The sequence below is a fragment of the Rhea americana genome, unplaced genomic scaffold (assembly GCF_003343005.1).
Source record: "Rhea americana isolate MKP2758 unplaced genomic scaffold, rheAme1 scaffold_0, whole genome shotgun sequence".
Classification (NCBI taxonomy): Eukaryota; Metazoa; Chordata; class Aves; order Rheiformes; family Rheidae; genus Rhea; species Rhea americana.
The window spans coordinates 318406-345412 of record NW_028185037.1 but is presented as its reverse complement, the minus strand read 5'-3'; the positions used below and the strand labels follow the sequence as shown (position 1 = coordinate 345412).

The 27007-nt window shown below is 34.9% G+C and overlaps 1 protein-coding gene across 7 annotated transcripts in view; it reads left to right on the top strand.

Moving 5' to 3' along the window:
- Nucleotides 1-27007, top strand: part of VPS13B (vacuolar protein sorting 13 homolog B) — a 464422-nt gene that overhangs the window by 321697 nt on the left and 115718 nt on the right. For all 7 annotated transcript variants that reach the window (XM_085301417.1, XM_085301642.1, XM_085301811.1 and 4 more), the window contains one exon: nt 21106-21808. In XM_085301417.1, the coding sequence (XP_085157543.1) occupies nt 21106-21808 (703 nt within the window). The remainder of the gene's footprint in view (nt 1-21105; nt 21809-27007) is intronic.

Genomic DNA, 27007 nt, shown 5'->3' with positions numbered 1-27007 from the left:
ATGTGTGAGTGCAGTAAAAGTAGAAACCAAAGAACTGTCTCTGTTTTGGATTTCTGAGACCTCTCCTCTCCTCTTTTCTGCCATTCTATTACTTCTCCCATCTAAGTCCAAGCAATGAATAAAGCTTATAAAATTCTTCAATTTACTTACTGTTGTTGTATTTTGTGTTGTTAGTTGTTAGCTGTTAAAATACAGTAGATCCTGCACAAATTTGATGCTTAAGAAATTCCTTCTTCCCAAAAGAAACACGAAAATATCTTTTTGTTAAAGTTGAGGAAGAACTGTATTTAACAACTTAGCTGGCAAAATGTACTGGTAAAATGGTCATGCAGAGAGTGACTTGTGATTGAAATAAGTGGTTGGAACTTAAATTCATAAACATTTAGAGAGAGATTATTTCAAAGCATAATTTGCATGCAGAGCCACTACCCAATGAATACAAACTGTCATTTACCTGAGAACAGCCTTGAGTAGAAAGAGAGAAAACCTGCTTTAGGCACATCTTTTTCTTTCAAAAATTCAAGGCACAACCTGCTACCTAATGTCTTCTACTTTTATAATCCAGGGTCCAAAGCTTGCCTCTAGGTATTTGACTGTCTAGGCTATCCAACCACTGACCTCAGCATTGTTCATCAGTCTGCCAGATGATATTTTGCTTCTAGAGTTGGCTCTTGGCCAATCACTTTGAGCAAACCCCACCAGCAGATGTGACATGTTCCATAAGGCTAACTCTAAATTCTGAAAAATTCCAAAGGCAACCCACTAGCTTCCTGAATAATGATGTTAATACTAAGAAGAAAGCAAAAGTTATTTCAACTTCAGCAGTTTGGTCTTTTGCCACAAAAATTATTTTTAGAGCCCAACTAACATAAAGATTAGAACGTAAAGAGTAGGATATTTCTTATAATCAGCCTGATAATGTGAAAGGCAGGGTGAAATATAGCTCTCAGCTGCTCAGAGACCCAAACAAAATCAGCAAACATTTCAGTGAGTGAATAGGGCACTCACTAGTTACAGCAAGCTAATCATTAGCTGAGAGGTCTCTGAGAGGAAGAAGGCATAGACAACTCATGTGTGGCAGCCTATTCCTTTCTAGCCTGGTTGAATCAAGCTCTGTTCTGATTCAATGTATTAGAGCTCAGGAAGTCTGGAAGAGTATTCTGAGGATGTACTTCTCTGTGCTTGCTTTAGTGTCTATACATTTTTCCCCTAAGCATCCACTTCTAGCTGCAGTTAAGAGACAGAATGGAAGTCAAGAAGGACCTTTGGTCTAACCCAGTAAGGCTGTTGTCATGTTCTGTTGTAGTAACTTTCTATTTGCAGCACTCTTGTCAAATTTTTGTTGTTACTCTAACTCCACAGTAAGATAAAGAACGTGATCAGTAGGAGGTGCGTACAAAAGTGCAATTATGTTTGCATCACACATAAAATTTGAAGGAATGATTGCTAATGCAGTTTATAGCTTTTAGTCTTGCCTATGGTAGTTAATAGAGCAAGCTCTCTTGAGTGAAATTTAATGAAATTTTAGTCAAGTCTATCTATGTACTTACCTCTGTGGAGAAAGAAAAGAAATCAAATGTTACAATACTTTTTGTTGAAAACAAGCATAACTCTGTTTTCCACTTGTATTCTGTTTGAAAATAATAACATTCAGAAAACTGTTAAAACAAGTTCCAGATAATACTACTTAAGAAGCCATACAGTGAAAGAGTGAAGTGGCAGATGCACGTGTTGCACAGATGTTGTGTTGACTGGTTAGTATCCTTATGGAAAGCTTGTGTAATTGGAGGTATTTTTAGTATATTGAAACTTTGAGAAGTTGGCACCTTCATTTACAGATTTCTTTTGAAGATGTTGTTTATCTTTTGCCTTTTGATTCCTGAAGTCTAAGGTAGTCAGTGCTAAAGCAGTCTCTGTTACTGTATTTTGCATAGGTTGGATAAATTTAGGCATGTTGTGATATTCAAAAGAGTGTTGTCACATAAAAAAAAGGTAGTATCGTGTGAAGATAGCTTCCTGAGGGGTTTATAGACTCTTTTTGTTATACATTTGAAATACATTTTGCAATGACTGGAAGCAAAGCAAACTTAATGTATGGCAACAGTGATGTCCTGGGAACAGTAGATATTGAAATGAGAACTTCCTAGAGAATTTCTTTCACATATTTTGCACAATTATTGGTCAGATCTTGCGTATCTGCTCCATCTTGCTCCCTGTTCACTTCAGAGAATGGAAGATCATGCTATGTGCAGTCCCGTATCATTGATATACTGGGCTCTGAGATGCTTTCTCCTGGATTAGCACTACAGAAAATCTAGAAAATCATGAGTTTATTGCAGCTGGTTAATATATTTAATTTATTAATAAAGTTGTTAGCAAAGATCTCATTCCTGGGACATCTGGACTGCATTTTTGCATTTTTTTTTTCAAAATGGTGCTACTCAGTAAACATATTTTTTTTTCCTTTTCATTATTGTAACATTTAAAGCATGAAATGTTATAAAACTTCTAGTTAGGTTAAAAAGTGTAAAGTTTAACATAACAGCCCTAAGAAATGAGATGAACAAAAAGTAACAAAATGTGGATTATTTAGATTTGAAGCAGCTTGATGGAAGTTCTCAAGCAGTTTGACAGGGGTTAGCTTAATTTTAGGCTTGATGAATCTCACTATGTTTATTTTGTGGCTTAGGGAATAATGGGATATTCGCAGAGAACTGTTTTCTTAGCTGAGGAGAACTGCATAAAGTTGTAGCTCCTAAGCACCACACCACAACCTCAACTTGATTGCCAAAGTAGCTCTAATTCATATCACTAGCATAAGACATGTCTTGTGCTTCCATTCCTATTCAGCGCAGCCACTTTATCTACTCTAAAACCAGCTTATGGCATCCACATCCGACAGGAGTTTGTAACAGAGGAGTATCACTTCCATAATCTAAAGGCTCACAAAGATTTGATAAGGAGGAATAGTATTTCCTATCAGTCTGAGGAGTGTTCTTAGATTGTGAAAAAGGAGAAATAAAGAACCAGGAAATGGAAGAAAATCTGTTCTATTCCAAATATATGTAATCTTTAGCGTCTGTCTTAGAATTATAGAAGAAAATGAATGTTGCATGTTCCAGATGGATTCTAGCAACCAAAATGGTTGTAATGAAGAGATCTTTACTTATAATATATTCAGTTCTGTAAATATAAAACTGAAATGAGCAAAAATAGGTTTTATAGTCTCTATTTCAGATATAAAGAATAGAAAAATTTTATTTTACAGGGAATTATGTATTTAAAAAAGATTTTAACTGATGTTATTCAGAAAGATCAGTAAAATTGTGAAATAAGATAGGAATTAAGCTTACAAAGTTAAGAATTCATAATATAGTAAAAACAACCTTCAAACTGTAGATTCAACGTGTATTTCTTTTCTGTTAAGGAGAAACCATTTTTTTCTGCCAGTTTTTGATATCCACAGGCACACAGAGTATGTGAAAAAATGGGTGGTTGTTTCCTAAAATAGCTTAAACATTGTGAATGGTTGTTGGCCCATTGTGAATGAGTTTCTTGGCCCATTTTCTTAACTTTTATTCTGACTACTTAAGGTGGCAAGATTTTCACGCTTATCAAACCTAAAATACAGCTGATATGTGTGAGGATGGGGAGTTTCCCCCAACAATCTATAAATAAAATTGTGAATAGCTGTGTCCAAATCTTCATTGAATGGGCATTCCAAAGTATACTCCTTCAACTTCAAAATATATTTGTATTAATAATGAAAAGAAAAATACAAATATTTCTTCAGAATATTGTAAAGTTTCGTATCAGTAGCTTTTAAAGATTTTCTGGTTCTTATACTGTGCTGCAGTTGGCATACTGGAACACAGTAAATGGAAAAGTACTTCATGGAGAATGTTGTTACCTTCTGCAAAAATACATTATATCCGTCAAATAAAATATTTACAGTAGGAAACGAAACCAAACCAAACTGATGATCATCCTCATTGTTCCCATTGATAGTAATTAGTCCCCCCAGGGTGGGCGTGTTTTTTTTTCTTAATTTTTTTTCTTTTTTAGTATTTTTTTCTGTAATTGTTTTAAGATGGAGCCTCATGGGCTAGAACAATTTTTACCTGAGTGTAAGTGCGAGTCTGGGTTCAATCCAGCTTTTTTTTTCTTAGACTACATTACTTGATTATCTAAAACAGACCTTCGTGCCTCTGCTGTGTGGATTATATTTCTTTTATCTTATGCTACACTTGGTGGAGTAGTCTTTTTAAGAGAGATAAATGTTCTGTCCAACTTCTTTATGAAATAGCTTGCCTAACAATATTTGAATTTAACTTGCGGCAAGTATTTTTAATATCAATGGCTTAAATATTATTATACTTTCTTATCAAAATAAAGATATTTTTCATAACTAAATGGTACATGAAGTTAGTTTAAAACTTTGTAGTTTCAGATCATTGAATCTATTAACCAAAAAATCTGAAGTATTCATGATAGTGATACTATTATGAAATAGTGTTCTTTAAACTGTAGAATGCTAGGCAAAACTCACAATGGTTAATTTTCGCAAAAAAAAAAGGATTAGAAAACTAGAGAGTGTCTTTTCAAATGAGAATTCTAGTTTTGCCATAGAATATAAATATAGTTGATTGCTGAGAAGTAGGTGGGGCAGAATCAATAAAGACAACACAGTGGCTCAAAATCACTAGTAACAGAAGAAATGTGAGAGAACATGTGCTTGGACTTTCTCACACTATGGACATTAAATGTGTCATAGTGATAATTTGCTTAATCGTCTGATGAAGAGTCGAAAGTTTGAGTGTTAAGTCACAGGACATGTGACTGATGACTCTGAATTCTTTGATCTTTACTAATCTTCTCCTTTGAGTCATCTAAAGCTTGTAGACAGTAGAGTTTGACTTGATAGCAACATGACCTTGAGACAGCAAGTTACAATTTCTTCACTGTATGGACCATCACCTGCTGGACTCTGCAAATAACTTGATTCTTGACAGTCATTATAAACATATGGATTCTCTATTCTCTTGATTTTAAACTGAAACAATATGGGTTTTTTTCTTAAAGAGAAAGCTGAGAAGTAAAAGGAGAAAGGGTGGATGAAGCAGGCAAGGAGTCAAGTGAAGTGACTGTCAGTAGCTAGTGAATAATCTCGGATTTGAACTTTTCTGTTTTCTTTGTGAGGAAGATCCTCACTTTTTGTGGCATCCTTCATGAGAAACAGTCTCTCTCTCTCTCTTTTTTTTTTTTTTTACACATTTTAATCTTGTTTCATAARAAAATAAAGCTAATGTGCTCATACTGTATGTCAGTTTTCTTTAAATAATACTGAATTTGACAGCAGAATAGAAGCCTCAACATTAATTGAAATTTTACCTCTTTTGTGAAAATCAGCAAAAGGATGATGAGAAGCCAAAATTAAGTGTTACCATCAGAGGAAAGCTGTTATTTCATAGTTGACAGTAGAAGCTCTTTGACTGCTTATGTGGCTTGTGTGTGAACTGGCTGGTCAACAAAAGATTAATATGCTGCTTAATCTCCCACTGATTTTCTTCAGGTCAGGATTTCACTTTAGTACTGCCCTGCTTCTTGAGCAATGAGACATTATTTCTCAGAGTATACTCCCATTAATCATATTTGCTACCTTCCTACTTTTTCAGTTTTTCTGTCCAGCTGCAGGCTATTTCAAATTCAGGTAATGCTGCATCATCTGAGACTGCCTAGTAAAGAACTACATCCTGAACTCATGCCAGAGATTTTGGCAGGAAACAAGTGTGGGTATTCTCTCAAAATATGATTTGCCTGGTTTAGTCAAATTCAAGAGCATTTCATACTGTTTAAAGAGTGACAATAGTCACATGAATAAATTTTCTTTTTATCAGTAGCATATTTAAACATAAGAGAGACTAGGCTTGTATTTATATAAGATCAAATGGATGCAAGGATGTTCAGGAAGTCCAAGTTATTTAATTGGATGGAATTAAAGATATTTATTGCTTCCTCTCAAATGAATTTATATGGCTCCAAATTGTAATGGTACCCTTGACCCTTACAAACAATTGTATGCTGCACAGGATTCGTTGAAGCCATCACATAGTTTAATGTTTTCCACGTATTTCTTAAAAAATTACGAATTAAAAAAATTCCAATCTTTGACCAAAACCCTTTATTCATTAGACCTTATGCGAAAAAAGAGAATGGAGATGAATCAGTTTTATCCGAGTCTTATGCCAATCTGTATTCTACAGCACCTTTGTAGGATTGTGATTGTTAAAATAAAAGATGAAGTAAATATTAGCTATTTGTATTCGTGTTAATATCCTGAAGCCAGAAAATGTGAAAGAACTGTTCATCTTATACAAATATGTAATAACATGAACATGTGTGTAAAATACGTGCAAATTTGAGGCAGATGAGGGCACAGAATTCATGGACAAAATTTATACCATCTTAGTTTAGGTTGTTCCAAAGATTAATCTTACCTAGCTGGTAGTAGTCCTTTACATTGCGTAGTAGTTCTCTTATTACAAGACGGTATAATTCTTGAAATCCAAATACCTTTAAGTTAAAAAAAATTTTTTGCAGGCTTTGTACAATAAGGTGAAATTAATCTTTGATTTCTGAAGGAAAACATTTCTCTCTAATATAAAAATACTACTTCGCATTTTTCTTCTTGCATATTGAGAATGAGGAAAATCCTGATGTTTTCATGTATTCATATCCTACACAAACAATAACATTAGAATATATACAGAAATGCTGCATGTCACAGCCTTTTATTTCTCTAGATTTTTGTGCGTGTAACTGAGAAGGAAGTAGATAGTGGGGAAAGTGCAGAAATAAGGACAAAATTTTAACTTGTCTTTTTTTCTCCCTAACCTCTAAGCCGGAAAGAGGATTTATTCCTATGTTTTTCTATGATTTGAGCATGACATCCACGATACCTAACTATTTCTATCTTACAAACAGGGAGTCTAAGCACAAATAACAAGGTCACAAAACTCAGGGGAGCTGGATAAAGAACTTTACCTCATGAGTCCCAATGTATTGCACCGTTTCCAAACCCTTGTACTAAAAGACACCATGGCCAGGATCTGGCGCAGTGTGCCTACAGTTGAGAAGATATTAGGAGTAGGACAGTGTGTAAAGCAGTAGAATCTTATTCATAGTGTAGGTGTTATATATGTGTGTGTATATATGTATACTATTCTAGCAAAGCTGAAATTGTACCGCATACAGACTATTCACACCTAAGTTAAAGGCACATGCTAAAGAAAAAATAATTCTGAAAGGATGTAAATACTGTTTTTTGCTGTAGAAAGTGAATTTCTGGCGCTGGTAAATCTGGAATGGGATGTATTTTCAACTGAGAAAATTATATGAAGACTCCTCCCTTTCTTAGGAAAGCATGAAAGTGTTCCCTCTCTCTATAGACAAAGCAGACATAAGGATTTTCTGAAGATTCTTGCTTTAAAGTTTCTATTGAACAATGTTGTCTTGATTTCTTTGGTACATTAACTTGTAAGTAGTTCAGATGAAGGCAAATAGATTTTTGTTAGATTTTTGTTTGTCTGTGGATATTATTTTAGTTTCTGTGGACTCTTTCTTTTAATGCAATACCTAAAAATTTTTGAATGGCCAGATCATTTGAAGTGTTAATAACATTAGATAGTACTATCTTCTGTATAATTTTTACTATTGGGCTATTTTGTTCTTAAAGTTTTAAATGCAGAGTAAGCTTGTAGCTTGATAGTGTCAGAGAGAATGCCAAAAGTGTAACTTCCTGAGAGTGCCAGTAAAAACTCTAAGTTGGAATAGCTGAATAATACTTGCATCATTTTCCTGGTAGTTTTACCAGTACTTGGAATCCCACATTGCCATTTGTCGGATGTTTTCCTGAAAAAAAAAAAAAAAAAGATCTTTGGTTAGTTCAAGGACTCTATCAAAATAAAGTCCTTGCCAATATCTTGAGTCATCACCATACTATGTTTCCATTGTTAGGAGGCTTTGTCTCATCATTTGATTTTGTTGCCAAAAACAGCAAAGAGATATCTTTTTGAAGGGCTGTGCACTTCAATGTTTTGGTATTTTTTATAAGCAAGCATTTTAATTCCGGTCAAAACCTAAATACAATTCCTGTATTTGGAAAATGACTGTGAATGTATTTTGTTACTAAGTAAGACTCTTCAAAGCAGAAAACTTTTTTTCAACAAAGCACAAAAAGAGGTAAGGGACTAAAGTAAGTAAAATAGAATTCTTAAGAGAAAGGGTCCATTTTGCAGATATGAAGCCAAAGCACAAGGATTACTCAAAAGGACATACGCAGGTGCGCACAGATAGTCAAAAAAAAAAAAAAAGAAAAAGAAGAAAAGAACTTCTCATGAATAAATGCTTAGACCTGTATGCTGTATATTAATCAGGAATGCATAGAAATGCAAAATTTATGCTTCAAAATGTAAGTTAATTTTTAAATTTTACTTTAAATTACTTTAAAGAATTGAATTCATCCCCTTTCAGTGCTGCACAAAATGCATCCAAAGTCACATCATGGAAATTTCTAGGTGGCTGCATTCAAACTAGGTATTTTATATTGGAGAATATAGTTTGAACTTTAAATTGCAAATGGAGTTTCCAAAAGGTAGGCAATGATTCTGTGATACTAATGCAGTCACTCTGATCAGCAACATTCATTTGTGATATTACGCTGCCCAGCTCTGAGATATTTAGCACAACAGGGATTTGGGACTCATTACTCATTCTTATCTGTAGATATTCCTAGAAATTGTAGCTTTGTTAATTTTCATCTACTGCATAATTAAAATATATTCTGATTAGCTGAATATATTTTTATTCTAATTTATATACTGTGTGAACTTTAGAGAAAAAAGTTTATAAGGTTAAGTGACAAATGTGATAAGGAGTTACACTGCTGCCTGTTTCCTGCAGAGTGAGTTCAGCAGCAAATTATATTGACAATTTGTTTTATAGTATTGAAAATAAGAGATGTAGGAATGTGAGTAATTCTGATTTTTCATTTGTTAATGCTCTTGAGTCCATTTGAATCCCAGTAATTCATTTTCGTGCTATGCCCTGTTGTACAGAAGTTCACTTGTCTCAGTGATTTTTACTTGTCTGGAATATGTGAATGTTGCTCCATTGCACTGGGGATTTGCTGAAGCACCAAAAGGGGAAGGATTATGGGACAAAGAATGTAATACTGCTCCTTGCTGCACACACAGATCAGACTGCAAAGATAATAGCCTAACTGTATTCCATTTATTTCCATTATGTTCAATATATTCTACTATTCACTGCAAAAGCCTATATAGTAAAATTACGTTGAACTACATTTTAGTACAGTGAGCAACGAATCTTCAGCATAGAGTGCAGGCCTCCTCCTTTGTCCCCTTGACTGAGAAGACCTGCAAAGCACTTGCACAGGTCCTGTGGTAATAAAATCCAGTGCTATTTGTGTTCCCATTTAGGTAGTAAAGACAGTTGTTACACTGACATGCTCTAGCATTGCAGAGTGTTTCTAATGAGTATGGAGAAGATTAAAAAGCAAGAAATATTTCTATTTGAACATTTTTATGGCTATCATGACTCTGAATTTGCATGTGATCGCTATAGCCAGTGGTGAAATCATAGATTATAATTGTGATAGACACTGATATGAGTCATGCATGTGATACTAATAACATCTCCTGAATCAAATTCAGGTTTGTGGCCATTTCAAATTACCTGAACTCATTTTAGCAGATAATTGACCATCAATACCTACTTAGAGAGAAAGCGTTGTAAAACTATTATTTTTTCAGTTGTTTATACTTAGTATGTAACTCTGGTATTTCTGATATGCTAGTTAATGTTTTTGCTCAATAACCTTTTCATATTAGCAACTTTTTTCTCAGTACATGTTCGTAGCCGTTATATCCAACTCATTCCATTTCACTGACGCTGTACCTTCTCCCTAAATTACCTGTGACTCATTGCGTGAATCAAGACTGAAAGCCTTGTTCTTGACTCCTCCTCAACAAACAAATATTTCCACTAATTTTAGTTATCTTCATCAAAGCATAGGAGTAGTAATCACTTAGTACAGTATTCTCAGAAATGAGCTGTGAAAACTATTTCTTATTATTCAGAAGGTGAGCATAATAGAGAATTTATAAAACTAAAAAACTGTTAGTTTTAATGAGTAAGCATCTCCCCTGCATATTTCATGAAACTCATTTGTCTGAAGAACAGTGAGTTAAAGCAATATTTTAGGAAGTCAGGCATCTTTTATTTACATAATTATAGAGACAATTAATCTATTATTAGGTATTATTATTAGATATTATTAATTAGGTACATATGTTTGCATTAGTTTGCCCATGTTCTTACAGTCATTTGTATTTCTTTTCGCTTTCCCACTAGAATGTGTGATCTGATCTCCAAAATTTTATTGACACAGATCAGTCACTTTTGTAGCTTTTGGGGCTTTGAAAACACAGAGAGAATAAGTTATTTCCCAACTCTCATTATCCTTTAGTAGGAGATGGGCAGTTAGCTGTTCTGCGTACTTTTGAAAATCTCCCACTGTTTCATAAAATTCATTCTATCTGGCAAAAAGCCATTTTTCCCAGATAAATGTGTATTACACATTGAACATCTGTGTTTTTTACCCATTATGTTTATTGGATCCTTGATTTTTGTATAAAGCAATTTCTCAATACGCTAGTCTGCATTGGGTGCCTCTCTGGGTCTTTTGTCCGGATCTGTCTGTGATGAAGCTTGTCATAGCAAATGGATTTATGCCAAGGTTCAGTTTGGCCCAGCTACTAAAGTAATAAAAGTCAGAAGGTTAGCTTGGCTAAGTTGTGTATCCTGGATGTTTGAGCAAAGCTTCCTGAAATTCTCAGCAAGCTGAACTTGAAGTCAGTAGCATGTTTCCCAGGTTCGTATGTGCTACAGTCCGACAGGCTGGGAGTTTTCCAGCAGATATTTAAAATTTAAAAACTAATTTTTAAAAACCCATAAATGTTTATTCTGTGTATTTTTATATAGTATAGCTTTGTACATAATAATGATAATCACTATAAATATTTAAAACTAGTTATTTGCATAATAATACAGGCAACACAATGGTCTCTCCTGTTTGGTTTTTTTTGTGGCATTCATTAATTTTATGCTTAACTTTCATATTTCTGTAGATGAAATATGTGAGTACAAACAGTTTATAGCTGCATTATACCTCTGTGTGTCCAGAAGATTTGGTATATTAAGAAGGTTTTAGAGACAAACAGAAAATGTTAAGATATACTTCCTCAAAGATTGCTTTTGCAAAAATATTCTGTAATAGGACACTAACGGATATGAACATTTCAAATGACAGCTGTAAAAGTCACATTTTACCACATGTTGAATGGATCCGTTACATCTCTTGTTTGGGCTGTCTGGAGATTCCAGAAGATAAACCAGCCTGAGTTCACTTTCGAAAGGTTATTTTTCCAACACTAGAAATGAAAACCAGCATTTTAAAAATTATCTGCAAAAAAGAATATCTTATATGGCCCGTATAGGTGAAGAATTAGAGGCTCTTTGGAACACTAGCTTTAAGGCAACATCTCACAAATGTTTTAAGATGGACATACTGTTTTTACACTGTGTCCATTCCCATTTAGAACAATGTGTGTTTTCTGTGTGGCCGCTGCAGCAGTTGCATAATTGAAAAATAATACTTGCGGTATTATTTTAAGACAATATTTTAATGCGATTCAACAAGTAGGGAAAAAAGCAGACTTTTCTTAGTGAACCAATAGGAACATCGTGGCCCAGAACCTGAAAAACACCCGTGTAGAAACAATATATAAGCAATATTCAATAATAATCTGCAATCTTTTTGCATCTGGAATATATCTGGAATATAATATGCCATAATAATGCCATATAATAGCAGGTAAAAGTCAAGAGTGTTCTCTATTAAGTAAGAATTTTCCTTTGTATCTAGGCCCTCTTACTGTCTTTAATGCCATCATCAGCCCAAAGTTAGACTGTTTTAATGAAATCTCTGTGCCGCCGTTAGAAGCTTTGAAAATGATAGACTGCTGCTGGATGTGTTTCCTAATAATCACCTATTGGTTTTCCAGTAAGGTCAAAAGTTTTGCTTGGACATGCAAAGCTCAGCATAATTTGAGTAACAGGTATGCCCCCTACCACCTACATTACTGATGCAGTTAAGAGACTTGATTGATCAAGAAAGCCTGAAGATGCTGCTCCGTGTATATCCTCCTGCTGAAATGGGCTGTTCCTGACCTTTCGTTCSTGCTGAAGTGCCACAGTACTTTCTTTTTTTTATTATTATTATTTTCGATCAAGTTCAGTGGTCACAATTTAGGCTGCAATTTGGAGGCTCACTAAGATAATCCAAATTAGCTTAATTTCCTTCTCTTTTTAGTACTACAGTGAGCTAGTGTGGGAAATAGGCCAAAAGCTGAACACTTTTTTTTTCTTACAGCCTAGATAACTTAGATAACTTTCCAGACTTCTGGAATCCTTAAAACATGAGACACTCTATATCCCAGCACACGTTTCAGTGAGCTATTTTATGCCAGCAGTAAGATGTTTCTCACCAAAGACTCCTTTACATCAGATTTTTGTGCATATGGTATATAGTCTGACTCAGGCCACATTTGAGGCCATTAGGATATGTAGATAGTTTTGAAGTTATGTTGTTGGAAATAATGTATAAGGAATTTTTAGTTGGGCAGCATCTTCTGCTGTACTGTGATGTTAGATACTTAAGGATTATGGAAAAATTGTAACATCCGATACGTGGGCTGGTTCATTTAACTGTGCAGATATTTGTTCAGTTAAGAGGCAGCAATTAGATTCTGCATTATGAAACTCAACAAGTTACTGTGTTAAAATAATAACTTGTTTCCTTGTTTATACAGTCGTTCATTATGTCCTAGAAAACAACCTGTAAATTCTCATTATGAGGCTTTATTGAATCTGACTTGGAAACACTACCATGGTGTTTGGCATCTGATTCTGCATCTTTTCATTATTTTTGTAGAACACTTACTATTAGATAATAGGAAAATATTCAGTTAATAATTTTTTAAACATCTCGTCTCCAGTTGTCATAACGTAGGAGCATCTGATATTTTCTTATTTAAAATTCTTAAATTATTTAACCTCTTGAATCTTAAGTTTGTTTAATGAAATCTTACTTTAAAAATCCTTGTCACATAAGAGAATTTTTGATACGTGAATATATGCCTCATCAAGAAAACATCAGTGTGTAGGACCCAGCATTTTTTTGCAGCTAAGGCCAGTATTGCACTATGTGCCACCCAGTAGATGTGTGGTTCCCAGTACCGGTCAGTGAAAGCACTACTTAAGATGATCCCACCCCAGGCTGTGAAGGGCCAGCTGTGATGGCAAAACCGTTTACGTAGCCATGCTGGGCGCTGGCTTCGGGAATCGGTCGTACCTCGCAAACGCCGCGGAGCAATCTTTTCATTGTGAAACCACAGCAATAACTACTCAAAATTACAAGTCTTTGGGAGTTATGTTTTTTTTTTTCCCCCCCAATAACTTACTTGGTGGGCACACCAGTGAATGTGAGTTAATTCAGCCTCATGAACGATGCAGATAGCTAGATATGACAAAGTTGTTTTCAACAAGAGCAGATCAACCCTAGAACACCTTTTAGGTCAATGCACCTCTGCGTGGAAGTGCAACCCAAAACTAATAAAACTGCAGTTCTATAATGATTTCTTAAAATTGAGGTAACACTTCTGAAATGATAGAGAATATCATGGGAGGGTGAGCTGAAATTTCAAATACATTTTTTAGGGGTGTATTCAATTGAAATACACAAACAGAACTGCATGGAAAAAACTCATTTCTTGGCCTTAGCAAAAAAAAAAAAAAAAAAANAAAAAAAAAAAAAAAAGGAAAAAAAAGAAGAAGAAGAAGAAGAAAAGTGCAGAAAGGAACACTCATTTTGTCTAAGTAAATATGCATATTTATTTTAATCCAGATTTTTTCATATAAAAACAAAGATATGAGCTCTAAAATTCTGAAAGTAAATTAAAAAAAAACACAGAAAAGCTAATACTTTTAGTAAATTTTTAAATGTAAAATTACTGCTGGACAAATACCTCTGCCAGCTTTTAGCTTGGTCTATTTAAATAGAAAGTTGTTTGTTTTTTTTTTTTTTTTTTGAAAAAAGAAATTAAAATATTGAACACTGAACTTCTCATTGGCCTTTAATAGTATAGCATAACAAACATACAGTCTGTATTAAGACTCTAAAACTAATTCTACCGAGTTAGAAAGAATGTAGTATTTAAATATAGCCATTTTACAATTGGAACATTTAACATAGCTTTGATTTATGAATATTTGGACCACTGTTTAAGGTTACCAGAAAGTAGCCTCTTACTCTAATATTGAAGAGTTGCAAGAATGTTGCACAAAGAAGCTGAATTTGTATTACTCCTTGCCATCACTCTTTCACGTAATTGCTGCAGTATTGTGAAAATTACAATTGAATTCCTGTTGGGAGTAGTTCTGTACTTCTATGAGATCATATACGTGATTATACTGAATAAAATCAGCATCATTTGTTTTACAGCAAGTTCTGATTAAAAAGAAAATTCCCTAATGAAAAAATACATTTGACTTTTATATGAAATAAACTATTTCAAACATCTGTGATATTTTTGTAGCTCCATTTTAATTTGATTTAATAGTTCCCTTTTTGAAGGATGCTCTTGATTCATATATGCATCTCCTCATTTTACGGTTGGATTGAGAAGTACATGTGAGTCTTTGTCAGGATCAAATTGCGAGATTAAAGTTTCAATTTAAAGATTGAGAAAAAATCCATTACAAATTAGACTGGAAGACATTATTTACTAGTTTAAAATGCTTCTGTGTGTGTGTTTATATTTTCCAGGTGAGATTAGTATTGAATTTACAAAATAGTTTCCATAATTGTCAGAATTATAATCAGTCATATAATGCATATGTGCAGGAAGACAACTTTGTTTTAATTGAAGTGTTCCATAGAGCAATGTAATGAACTTTGGTTAACAAAAGAAAATTAGATCTTTAGAAAGCAATGACAGATGTCAAATAAATTATACACTCTAAGAGGTGCTTTAGTGCAAGAGATGAAATACTTGGAATTAGAATACCTAGAATACTTAGAAAGCCAGGAGGAAATCACAAGGTGTTTTCTTTGTAATTCCAGTTGAAGGACAATAGAAGAAAACTGGAAAACTTATTCTTTTTCTGTAGCTAACTTTGTATGCTAGGCAAAATTTTTATTTCCATGAAAATACTACTGCTTTTTAATAAGAGAATTAAAATCAGGTCATGTATTACAGTGATGTACCAGATGCGATTGGCACTTTGATTCTGTGGTTTCACACTTGTGACTCTTTCCATAACTTATGTAATGTGAGGAATGATCTCATGATTGGCTGAAGGTTTTTGATCAGAGTTAAGGAACAGCTACGTTGGAGGCTGGAAATTTTACTTTAGTAGTGCCATTATATAACAATAATTATTATGAACAACTGGAAAAATTTTGCAGAGGTAGATGTTTTGGACTAGAGTAGTTGTACTTCCAGAGATTCTGCCGCTTACAATGATTCTACCAAGTAGAGAGCTAGTCTGTAAAGTGCAGAAAAGTACTAGTAAAAGAAAATAATGCTGAAACTGATAGAAATTTTTATAACAAAACTTTGTACATGCTTACTGTTGAAAACTCTTGAGAGATTAAGTTAAAACATAATGAAAAATGTTGCCAGTTGTTGTAAAGCACCGTCCTTTGGTTTGGAAAATGTATTAATTAATTGGTCTAACTATTAATTTAGTAGTTTTACCATCTGAATACATTTATCAAAAATGAAAAATAAATGAATAGAGTTACCTGGTTAAGATTGCAGTGACCATAGGGTGGGACTACTTGCCCGATTTTGAAAGGCAATTGAATGCATTTATCCTGATTTTGTGAAGTAATTCTTAGTGTGTGTTCTACAAGACATGCTATTTCCATGCCCTTTCACTAGATAGATATATATGTCATATGCCCTGTTGAACTTGAGGGGTTAAGCTAGTAAAGTTACCTATTTCAACACATAAAAAGAAAGAATTAGCCACAGTTCCCTAGCTACTAGTGTAGCTTTCAACACCTTCTCTATGGTGTCTCGTATTGATAGGATATATAACTGTGAAAGGATGAGAAAATGCACTGAAGTGATCTAAGAAGTAAACTATCAACTTGACATGTTTTTTCTAGCTATTGAAAACCTTTCCATATTGCAACTCTTTCTGACAGTGAAACTGTAGAATTCCTCTGATTTAAGTACCATCTGGTTATGCTCAAAGCTTTAAAGCTATTATCTCAGCATAAAATTTCAGCGTCCTATACTTTTTTCTTCGCCAAACTATCCATTTTTAAGCCACAAATATTTTTCCAGTCCTTTCAGATTTTATCTAAAAGTATATTTTAACAGTATTTAAATAGTTCTTAAACAATAACAATTTATCTTGATAGATGACATGCTGTGTTTTTTCATTTTATTTTAATTAGCCATTGTGGAACCAAATTCCCTTTTGTTTTATTCCTTTGAATACTGTTTAATTACAGTTATCATGCCAAATATCTTAAAGGTTATTTTACCAATACAGTTTCATTTAACATAAGCCATGTGGAATCAATAGTCCTGTTTCCTAAAGTGAATGCTTGGAAAATCTTACATTCATATGTTAAGAGTACACATCCTTTCCTCATTAGTTGGAAAGTACAGGGATTTTGGCACAGGTTCTGTGTGGAAGCATTGTGCAGCTTTTATATGGATTTTGTTTTTAGCCTTTGATGACACTGTTTAGAATAGGAAGTATCTAATAAGTAAAGCATTTTGTCTAATGTGCTGCCAGTGTGTTTAATATATGCCTGGAGGTCTGAAACATTATCTTCTCCACTACAGTAATATGCATTTAATTCTCAGAAAGCAGAAGGTCGAACTTTTAAAAGGGATTCAAAGTACATTTTCAACTAAAATAATTTAAAACATATGGGATAGGGGACCAGAGTAATGTACAGTTGGTTTTTATGGTTTAATCATGATCATGTTAATGCACACCAGTAGCTAATTAAAGAAAACTTTTATTGTTCATTTTAAATGGGTTATGTAAAGAGTAAGAGAATTGATATAATACAGCCCAATGATAAATGTTACCATTACGTTTGCTAACAGCAAGCTGATATTGCTGTTCTTGACATCTTTAAAGTATTGGCCCATTTATTCCGTAATAAAACAAAAAATCTTTTTAGAGTTATTATACTAAGATTCTGTCCCTCTCATCTCCTTATCCCATTAGAGGAATACCTAAATGATGTCCATGTTTATTATTAGGCATATTTTCAAGTTAACTGTGAATCATATTTGGAACCCTTGATGCTTACTGAGGTGAAATTGAGGCAAAAAGTTTCAGTGGTATTTGTGCACCTTTGTTGTGTACCGGTAACGTTACAAAAAACTGTCTTGCATTTGCTCCAACCTTTGTAATATGTATGGTAAGAGAGTAGGTAAAGCAAAATTTCAGTGTAGAACGATGTGGCATGGAAATATGTAATTGGATGTGGTACCTTTCACCTTTTGGGCACTGGTTCATATTCCATGCTGCTTAGTGCTGAGCAGAAGTTACCATCTGACTGCTGTGCAGTGACCTATGTGAATTGATTTGGGGGGCTCAGTAATGTTTCTGTTAGTTGAATATGTCCACATAACAGGAAACTCAACAGTTGGGACCAATTATCACCCTTTCAGTAGTCTTAGCAGAGAAACTAAAGTCTGAATGGGGCTGGAAACAGAGCTGTTTTCCCACTTCCCTGTAGGTGCTTTACACAAACCAGAACATTTAATAAATATTTAATTATAAGAAGAGGCAGAAGAAAAGAACTGAGCTGTAACTCAGATCTATCTAAGTCTGAAAAGAGATGATACATTTGCAAACCAAAACCTTTGTATTTTCCCCCTTCATTCAGTTAAACATGCGCAGTGCTTTTCTCTTTGGAAGATTATCTTACAGTGAATGACACTGTATTTTCAATCCCTTTGGCCAGATCAGGAACACCCTAAGTGTCCAGGAGCTGTAGAAATTCCTACTGCATAAAGCAGAACAAGAGAGTGCCACATGCTAACATAAGAGTCCGTTCACTGCAGAACCCTGTTCTCTAAAAAAGATTTTTCATAGGACTGAACTGAAGACTATGGAGCAATTAAAAACTGCTGGTTTTAGCAGCATTTACCCTCCACTTCATTTCAGGCAGCATTTCCATTTCCATCAAATTATTTGGCAAATTTTTTTTACTACTCTGCTTTCTGCCTCCTGCTTGTCATGAATACATAAGCAGTAAAACCACCCATAGTGTTTTGAAAGCATCTTCAGTGCAGGATATGGGCAAAGTACTATAGAGTTTTCCAGACTAAGAGACTGAGGTGTAAATAGTCTGAATTTGCTAAGATATTGGAAGGAGTCAGGATTTCTTGGCTCGCAATGTAGTAATTCTTTAAAGCAGTCTTTAGTTAAGTTATTTTTACAGAGGCTGCATTAGAAGTGGTATCACATTTACAAGTCAGTGATACGAGTCTGTCATAGAAATCAGCCACAAGGAATTTTATTGGTTATTTGAAAAATATGTACATGAGTGAATCTGAAAAGGTTGTAACTAGAGCTGGCAAAACCCTTTTCAAAGACAATCTCGACTAGTTAGTGTCTCTGTTTTAGGATTTCCTCTGTAATACTTTTCTGTAGTGTATGTTCATTAAAAAAAAGAAAAAAAAAGCAGGAGCAGCAGCAGCAGCAGCAGCAGGGGAGGTCTCTCCCTTTGTTTTAGAAAGCACAACATGAAAGAACCTCAATGTTTAAAAAACAAAACAAAACAAAACTCCCCAATAATCGAATTCTGCGATACGTATATTGTTGTGTAAAGATCAAAGTTGAAAGAAATCCAAGCGTTCACTGCCTTGCGTTCCTATGGTTGAGTTTCTGATAGATTTTGCAAGTACTTTTAATTCACCATTATTTTTTCAGATGGAAGTTAAGATATGTTTTGCACTAGTTTATATCTGCCTTTTCAAAGATTCACTAGAGTGGAGAAGATTAAAAAAAATTATTAAAGTAGATCCTAGATGAAGAAATGAAATCATTGAGTAAATGTGCAGCAGCAGCCCAAAAAAAAACAACAAAATGTTGGACCACATCAGAGTGGAAATTGAGAACAAGACACAGGCATCATTTTGCTGCTATATAAAGCCCCACTGATGCCACTTCTTGAATACTGTGTAGAGTACCCAGAAAGGGTGTAGTTGAGTTAAAGAACGCACCAAGAAGTAAAAGTAAAATGGTTAGAGGTGCAGGAGCAGTTGCCTTGTGTGGCAAGACTAAAAAGGCTGCATCTCTCCAGCCTGGAGAGGAGAAAGCTGAGGCGGGATATGATGAAGATTTATAAAGTTGTAAAAGCAGTAATAAGGCCAAATGTAGAGTAGTTGTTCAAATCTTGGACTACAAGATATAGGGGAAATGCAATGAAACTAGGAGGAGATTGATTTAAAACAAAGAAAATAAGTTATATCTACATATKCACTGAATTTCTAGAACTTGCTGCCCCAGAAGGTTGTGGAGGCAGGAGAGTGTCAGCAGGTTCAGAGAAGGGAGTGGACAAATTCATGAACAGGAACTCCAAAAATGAGTGCCAGAAGGACTACACAGGCATGTTCCCACTAACATCCCAAATGAAACAGCCACGAGTGCCTGGGAAGTGCAAGGGGAATGGACTGCAGAAAGTGGCCAGGACGCATGCTCTCTTGCTCTATGAGTATCCTACTTGTGCTGGTGGAAACTATGCACTAGGCTGGATGAGTCACTGATCTGCCTGATGAGGACAATGTACTAAGTGGAGCAGAAAGGTCTACTGGGTAGCACAGATGGTGGGGCTAGTTACCCTGGGGAAGCTAGACAGGGTGCATACATGACTCTGACTTCCACGTAAATCAAGGCAGTTGGTGCTATGTTATTGTTACTGTATTTATGCAAGCGCAATTTGAAAAATATGTTAGCAGATATGTTCCTCACCTTGTCCACAGGCTTCTTGTGATCTTTCTGCTTGTTTAAGGAGCTGTATTTAGAAGTGTTTCCTTCCTGAAGCACCTGCTTGTCTTGGATATCTTTGTGTCTCACTTGGTTCTGTTCTGTTCCTGAACTGAGCCTTGCACCTTCATTTTATATCACTGTTGCCTTTCCTATTATAGGAGCAAAGTTCTTTTTACTGTTTGTTATGTGACATCAGTTTTCTTCTGAAATATTTCTATATGCAATGATTTCTCATGCAAAACCCTGTGAATGTCACAGCCAAAGTAATACAGCCTTGGTGAGCTAAGAGCTCTTACCCCATCACAGAGACAGTCTTTACATATTGCTGACTTCTACCTCAACTTTAGTTTTTTATAATGCAGCTGTCATTTCCTAAGAAAAATATTCTTTCTGCACCATAATATTTATACATTTCAGTTTACAATTTCCATTTAGTCTTTTTGTGATTTTGCAGTAGATTAATAATGCATTCAATTTCATGTAATCATTGTAAAATATTTTAGTGCTGAAGAGGACTTTTTTGAGCATTAGTGCTCAAAACTGGAAAAGAGTTCTGATTAGGCTTTTTATTTAAAATGCATTATTTAAGAGAGATTTTATTGTGTTTTAAAACATAAATTTCTTGTAGATTCTTTGGAGTACAAAGAATGAGTTTTTTAAAAAAAGAAAAGTTTAAGTCTAGAAATCATTATTCCTTTTTTTCCCTTTACATGTCCTTTTGGCATTACTTCTGTTATGAGTCATCATTTCATTGGAACAGACACCTGCTGTCTTTTCATGAGTGATTACTGTGTTAAAGTTAACTTGGCAGATTTTTTATAATTCTTTTTTTTGCCATCATGTTTTTATAGTGATTGTTTATTGCCACTGAAATGGAAATAATTGGGATATGGATATTATAAGTTAATACAATATTTTCCTTCACAGGTTTCCAAGCAAGAGCAGAAAAAAATGGATGTGTCTGATGGAGGAATGGTTGAAACTTCTTCCCGTTACAGTGGAGCACAGGACAGTGGAATTGGCAGTGACAGTGTTAAGATCCGAATAGTTCAGATAGAGGAACACAGTGGTACCAGCCAACACCGCATCGCCCGGCCTTCCCGTCAGTCTTCCATTGTGAAGAATCTGAACTTTATCCCCTTTGACATTTTTGTTACAGCAAGTCGGATCTCCTTGATGACGTACTCATGTACTGCTTTACCTAAATCAAAATCCCTGCAAGACCAGAAAGATGGTGAGAAAATAAGCAAAAGCTCCTTGAACCTCCCAGAAGTGGGTTCAGGGAGCAGCCATGATACCAAGAAGCCCAGTCAGGCAGGTATTTCCTCTGTCACGGCGGATGACCTTCTGAATAGTAACGCTCCCCTGGCTACTGGGAGAAAGCCAGGTCTGTTGTCACTGGAAAGTCTGCACGCTTCCACGAGATCGTCCGCCCGGCAAGCCCTCGGGATAACGATCGTACGGCAGCCCGGTCGCAGGGGGACCGGCGACACGGAGCTCCAGCCCTTTCTCTACCTTGTGGTCTCGCAGCCTTCTGTGCTCCTCAGCTGCCACCACCGGAAGCAAAAGGTAGAAATATCTGTGTTTGATGCTGGGCTTAAAGGAGTGGCCTCAGACTACAAGTGTACAGGTAAGGTTATTTAAAGCTCATTCCTGGTAAAACCTGCCAAAATAATTGGACTTCTCAAAGTTACTGGAGTGGGGGAAGAGCACGCAGCTGGTAGACTACTAGGGTATCTTTAAAAATCAATCAGTAAATACATGTATTTATAGGATTATACACCACAGCTGAATCAAGTCAAGTGTGTAAAATGTTTGAAATGAATTAAGAGCTACCCTTTTAGCAACCAGTTCTTCCTGTTCCTCAATGTTTCTTTCTCAGCATGAGATTGCAATATGGATTGTTGCATCGCTTTAATGTTTCAATGTTATCTGAGGAAGTAAGAGTTTGTGAGTTAAGCTGATTTCATAAAAAGCATTTTTATGACTGAGAATTACAGTATTTTCTCATATTAGCCTACTGATAAAATTTACAGCAAAAACATTGTAGAAGCACCTGGTGTTTTGATCATAAACTTTAAGAAAATTATAGTGACTTTCCACTATTTTTAACTTTCATTCAGCTGGATAATAGAGTTTTATAAGAATTTTAATTCTCTTAATGAATGTGTCCTATAGTTTTTTGTTTCTTTATTATTGTTGGGTTTTTTGCATTTCATATGTATAGGTTATAGAAAGGAGTAACTGCTGAAAGGGAGAAAAATCTTTCTGGAAGTTTCTTTTTCTGTCTTCCCTTCACTGCTGATCAGAGAAGTCAATGGGTTGCAATTCTTTTGTCTGCCTGACTTCAATGAGATATATCCTTATTCTGCAGAATATTACCAAAAAAAGTGTAGATGAGGATGCAGAGAATTGCTGAAAGCGCAGCCAGAAAAGTATGTTTTCTTAAGTTCTTCACTGAATGAGAGCTGGAGGTGAAAAACATTCCTAATTTTTCTCTTGCCAACTTTCTTACTTCACATGAGTTGTGAAAAAGTAGAATACTTTTATCCAACTATGCTGAATCTTTACTGAGTGAGGTTATATCTTTTGAAAGACTAACAAATGTTATTTTTAATGAATCTAAACTTTTTTTGGAAATCTTAATTCTAGTGAAACTTCTTAAGAGAGATCAGACAGAAAGAGGAAGAGTGGAGGAAAAGATGCATAAAATAGAGAGAAGATTCCATTCGTCTTTTCTTACTGGTGCTCCCCTATCCCAGAAGAAACATAGCTGCATTATAAATTGATTAATTTGTTATTGGTCATTGGCAATTTCTGGCAATTAACAAATGTGATAGTTTACATCTTGTTTACCATCTTTTTAGTTCTGGTGATTTTGAAATACATAATTATGAATATATGTCCTTGTACAATTTGTGACTCTAAGCAATAAATAATATTGCACCAATGGAGCGTCACAAATAAATTTATTGTAGACAAATGTATAAAGAAAAAGGAAGGATTTTTATTAGCTAGATGATAAATTCCATTTAACCATATAATCTGAGAAAACACGGGATATATGGAGTAAAAGGTTTCATATTTTATCAGGTTATAAAATAAGATTGTTTTCCATCTCTCTGTATTAAATCTTATCAGTACATTCTTAGGTTGAGAATATACTCCCAGGCACATTTTGAACCATTGTTGTGGATTTGATTGAGTATTGTCCATCACTGATAAGGACAAAGAAATCTTGAAGAAAAACATAGGAATCGTCATAAGTTAGAGGTCACAACTTCATTAACTTAGTGTTTTGGAAAGATGCTATTGAATTTCTTCATCTCTCATGTCTGAGGAATTTAGATGTGTCATTGTACAAGCTGCCACTACGTTACCATTAAACCGGGCAAAATTCTCAATTCTGCTCCTAAAATTTACTTCCAATTGCTTTCAGCATCCTTATATCTATGGGTACGAGGGGCTTTATTCTAGAAAATTAGGCTCTGGCCACAACCTGTAATTAAGTCTTCCTAGAAATTTAGAGTAGATCAGAGAGCACAGAAGCATGATAAGAGGTTAAAGTAATGAAGACAGTAGGAGCCTGCGGTCTGAGAGCTCCCAGCTCCCCACCGTCATTCAGTGAGACCTGCAGAGGTCCTGCTGGGGGGAGCAAGCATTAATCCTGCATGAGCGTTCCCTTTTTCTTTGTTTTTTTGTCTCCATGGCAGGCAAATGTGCCTTTCCTTCCCATAAAACCGTGTGGAGGCAGTCACACATTATGGAATGGCAGAACTTCTGGCCCCATCTTGCTGCCTTTGTGGGCAGTAATAAATACCTTAGTCACATTTGTCAGACCATCTCCTGTGCTACATGCCTAAGGGTTAGGGTTTTAAAAAAACTTTGAGAGAAGTAGATGCCAAAGTTCTAGTGCCTAAAAGCACCATCCTAAATATATTAAAAAAGTTAATAAAACTAATCCACACTCAAAGTCGCGTGCTAGTTCACATAGCTAAATAGGTAATATAAAGTTTTTATGGCCTCTTGTTTGGGAAGACCTGCTGTGCTTGTAATTGCATCATTCAAGATTAATGTTGTCATACCACTGTAGTAACGTGTTATGTTACTTTTGGAAATTTCTATTTCTAATCTCTGCCACACTTATTGGAGGGAAAACTGCCATTAACTGTAATAAGATATATACGTATAGGCCACATATTATATAATATACCATCAGGAGCTTTGCACTGCATTTGCAAAGTTGCTGTAGTCAATTTGATCTGTCAGGCCAATTTTACTTGACATTATGACCATTTGCTGACAGTTTTATCTGAAAGAGATGCATCATCCAAAGGAAGAATAATAAAAAGTTTATTTAAAGAAGTTAGCTTCTCTTCCTTTGTACATTAGATAGCTTTGTATTAAAATCCTATACCAAGGACTGTATGGTGGGAAGGGGGCAGAAATGGCGTTTAATTTACAGGGAATGTTGCAACAGAATATTTCCACTTAGCCTCTCTAGAAGAGACTGCTCTGGCATCTGTATAGCGTATGTATGCAACTCACTGTTATCTAAGGTAGGGCAGGAGAAGCACACAAGTTAAATAGACATATAAGATGTTTTTTACTAGGTTTTAAGAACTTACGGAGTATTTGAACAGTGGATCTGAGAGTGGAACTGAGCAATCAGGCCTGATGAAAACATTGTGTGCGTTATACCATATGGTGGAGATGGGTAACGCCACAACCTCAGCTCTTGAGGTCAGGGCTGTAACATGGCAAATTGCATCACAAACTGAAAAATTTAGCCTCATCTGGAAGAGAGAGAGAGAAATGCATGATGCCTGTTATCAAGTTTTATTGGTGCTTCTATAGGGGAAGTTTTTCATTACTTACAGTAATACGGTTAAGCTTATATAGTTAAGCTCTATATGATCTATCTAGCTTAGACCCAAAATATGCTAATAAAAACTCTGTCATTTCAAATCATCATATATATATATATATATTTATATTTATGCATGTATGTATGTATACACACCCAATATCCTACATATGAATATTTTAGGAATGTTTTAAAGTATTTGGAAAAATTTTTTGGAATCTATGTTGTTGTGTAGAAACTAAACATTTGACTACTATTAGTCCAACTGCAATGGATTCAGGTATTACGAAATACTGTGCTATAATTTCTTATAGCTTTTCTAGAAAAAAAAAGAAAACTATGGTTTTAAAACAACTTTTTTAAGTCTTGAAAGATGGAAGAAAGTACAAGATTCTACTGTGAAGTTAGAAGGGTCTTATTTTTTGAGGTAAGATAACTCCAAAGAGAACTTTGGGGTAAAGAAAAGCTAATAGTAGTTCAGATGTAGTTTTGTTTTCCATTCTTCACCTCACATACGTGTATTTTTGAGAAATGTATTTTTCAGTTGTAAAATCAACAAAGAAATACATCATTTGCAGATTAATTTATAAACAGTTATTCATGATTTCAAAATTGTGTATTTTCCTAAGAAAGAAGCTAAATATAGTGTCCAGAGAACAGCAGAGATATTCAAAAACACAGTATCTGACATGTAGTTCCACAATTTACTGCATGAGTTATACTTCAGCGTTTGTTTTAAATATGTAATAACACATAGACGCACACATCACTGTATAGAAATATATCAAAATAAGTAAGTGATCTTAACTGAGGAGGATAACTGAAGATTTCAAAGATGAATTATACAGTGAGTTGAGGTTAATCACACAGTTTGTAAAACAATTCATTAATATCCTCACAATATATGTTTTGTGAATTTTTTTTGAAAAAAATAGCAGTAATACTTATTTTGTCCCTATTATCTGTGTGATAAAATGTGGAATAAGGTAGATCTCCATGTTTACGTTTACCATGCGTACTGTTAAAGTACTCTACTAACAGATGGTACTGCGACTGCCTTGAAACTCTTTCTTGTACTCCAGAAGTTTAAGGTGTTTCTAACAGGTAGTTTGTTGAGAGTTTGTTTTCGTTTTATGACCGTTTAATGAAATAGGGAATTTATCCTGTAAAGCTACACCAACAGCTGGGGTACTAAGGAGAAAAATAGTTGATCCTGGGCTAGTGACAAAACTAACCTTACTGCCTTATGATAGCTTGCTACTTTCAACACGTGCAGTAATGAAGATTTTAATACTGTTATGAAACTACATGCATTTTAATTGGCCTAATGATTTGGTTCTTATTTTTGAATGATTTCGAGTTAATAGAAAATCAAGTTGAGGCTCCTGCTTCTTAGGCTGTCACTGGTCTACACGAGAGAGGACTGCACTGAGGCTGAAGCACCAAACTGTTCACTAGCTAGGTTATTTTTTTGCTTACTTTCAGAAAGATGGAAGAACTAGAACTTAACAAGAAAACAGGAGGAAATGGATTGTTTAAGAGTTAAATATTGTTAGTGTGTTACTTAGCAATTAGTAGTAGCACATTTCCAGCCGGCCAGTGTCTCTGTATGGCAGCACTTGCCTGCCTTGAAGCCAAAGACTAGCAGTTGTGCTTTCAATTTCCTCAGTCTTTCTTTCAAGCCATGTCCACTGGCAAGTCAGTTTGTAGGAGCAGGAGACGTATTAGGATATTATAATGTAAGCTGAATTTTATTATGGTTGTGCTAGACTGCTTCATTTGTGTTTTGAATTATTTCTGTAATTGCACAGCTTGATTGCAATTATGTTACTTAGCACCAGGGATAGGAACTTCAAAACAAAGTAAATAAATTAACGGAATAAATATTAACTGCTTAGTAAATGTCATTTAAAAGAGTAGTTGTTCATTGAGCTGACTTGTAAGATTCTGTATAAACAGCCC